General features: G+C 69.2%; 1 protein-coding gene across 1 annotated transcript; it reads right to left on the minus strand.

The window, feature by feature from the left end:
- Window positions 1–18: 18 nt before the first annotated feature.
- Window positions 19–1,102, minus strand: EMIHUDRAFT_259315 (hypothetical protein; the record flags this gene model as incomplete). Its single annotated transcript, XM_005757878.1, has 3 exons — window positions 19–369; window positions 664–913; window positions 990–1,102. Coding segments are annotated over 3 exons (714 nt in total), but the record flags the coding sequence as incomplete, so codon positions are not given.
- Between the last annotated feature and the right edge of the window lie 110 nt (window positions 1,103–1,212).

Consider the following 1,212-nt stretch of genomic DNA (forward strand, 5'->3'; position numbering starts at 1 on the left):
CTCGCCGTTGGCCTCGACCCGCTTCATGAAGAGGTCCGAAACCCACCACGAAAAGAAGAGGTCGCGCGCGCGCTGCTCCTCCTTGCCGTGGTTCTTCTTGAGGTCGAGGAAGGAGAGGATGTCCGCGTGCCACGGCTCCAGGTAGCACGCGAACGCGCCCTTGCGCTTGCCGCCGCCCTGGTCGACGTAGCGCGCCGTGTTGTCAAACACGCGCAGCATCGGCACCAGCCCGTTGGAGGAGCCTCCCGAGCCCTTGATGTAGGAGCCCTGCGCGCGGATGTCGTGCACGGAGAGCCCGATCCCGCCCGCCGACTTGGAGATCTGCGCGCACAGCTTGAGCGTCTCGAAGATGCCCTCGATCGAGTCGTCCTTCATCGCGAGCAGGAAGCAGGAGGACATCTGCGGGCGCGGCGTGAGGCGGGAGTCGCGAGGGCAGCGGGGAGGGAGGAGGCAGCAGGGAAGAGGGAGGCAGCAGGGAAGAGGGAGGCAGCAGGGAGGAGGGGAACGCCGGAGGCAGCAGCGAGCAGGGGGGGAGGCGAGAGGCGGTGCGTGAGGGAGGAGGTGAGGGTGGTGGGCCGCCTGCGGGCATGGCGTCCCCGCGTTGAACATGGTCGGCGTCGCGTGCGTGAACCACTTCTGCGACATGAGCTCGTAGGTCTCGACCGCCGCGTCGAGGTCGGTCTTGTGGATCCCGATGGCCACCCGCATCAGCATGTGCTGCGGCCGCTCCACCACCTTGCCCTTCATGCGCAGGAGGTAGGCCTTCTCGAGCGTCTTGAAGCCGAAAAAGTCATACTCGAAGTCGCGGTCGTAGACGAGGAGAGGGTCGAGCCGCTCGCGGTTGTCCTGGATGATGGAGTGCACCTCGTCCGAGATGAGCGGCGCGTCCGCGCCCGTGCGCGGGTTGACGTACCTGCAGCAGCGCGAGGGGAGGCGCTCGCGCGAGGGAGGCGCTCGCGCGTGGTCCGGCGGCAGGGGCGGCGCGGCACTTGTGGAGCTTGTCCATGGTGGCGGAGAAGGACTTGTCGGTCATCTTGTGCAGGTTGGAGACGGCGATCCTGCGCGGCACCGGCGCGCCGGGCTCGGGTGTGCGCGCGCGCATCGCGTGCGGCCCCGCGCGGGGCAGGGCGGGGCGGGGCGGGCGGCTGCGGGAGGGCCGGGCCGAGGGGCGAGGCTGGTAGGGAGGGGGGGGTCTTGTGGAGATGGTTTTGG

This window comes from Emiliania huxleyi (genome assembly GCF_000372725.1).
Source record: "Emiliania huxleyi CCMP1516 unplaced genomic scaffold EMIHUscaffold_8997, whole genome shotgun sequence".
NCBI classification, from domain to species: domain Eukaryota; phylum Haptophyta; order Isochrysidales; family Noelaerhabdaceae; genus Emiliania; species Emiliania huxleyi.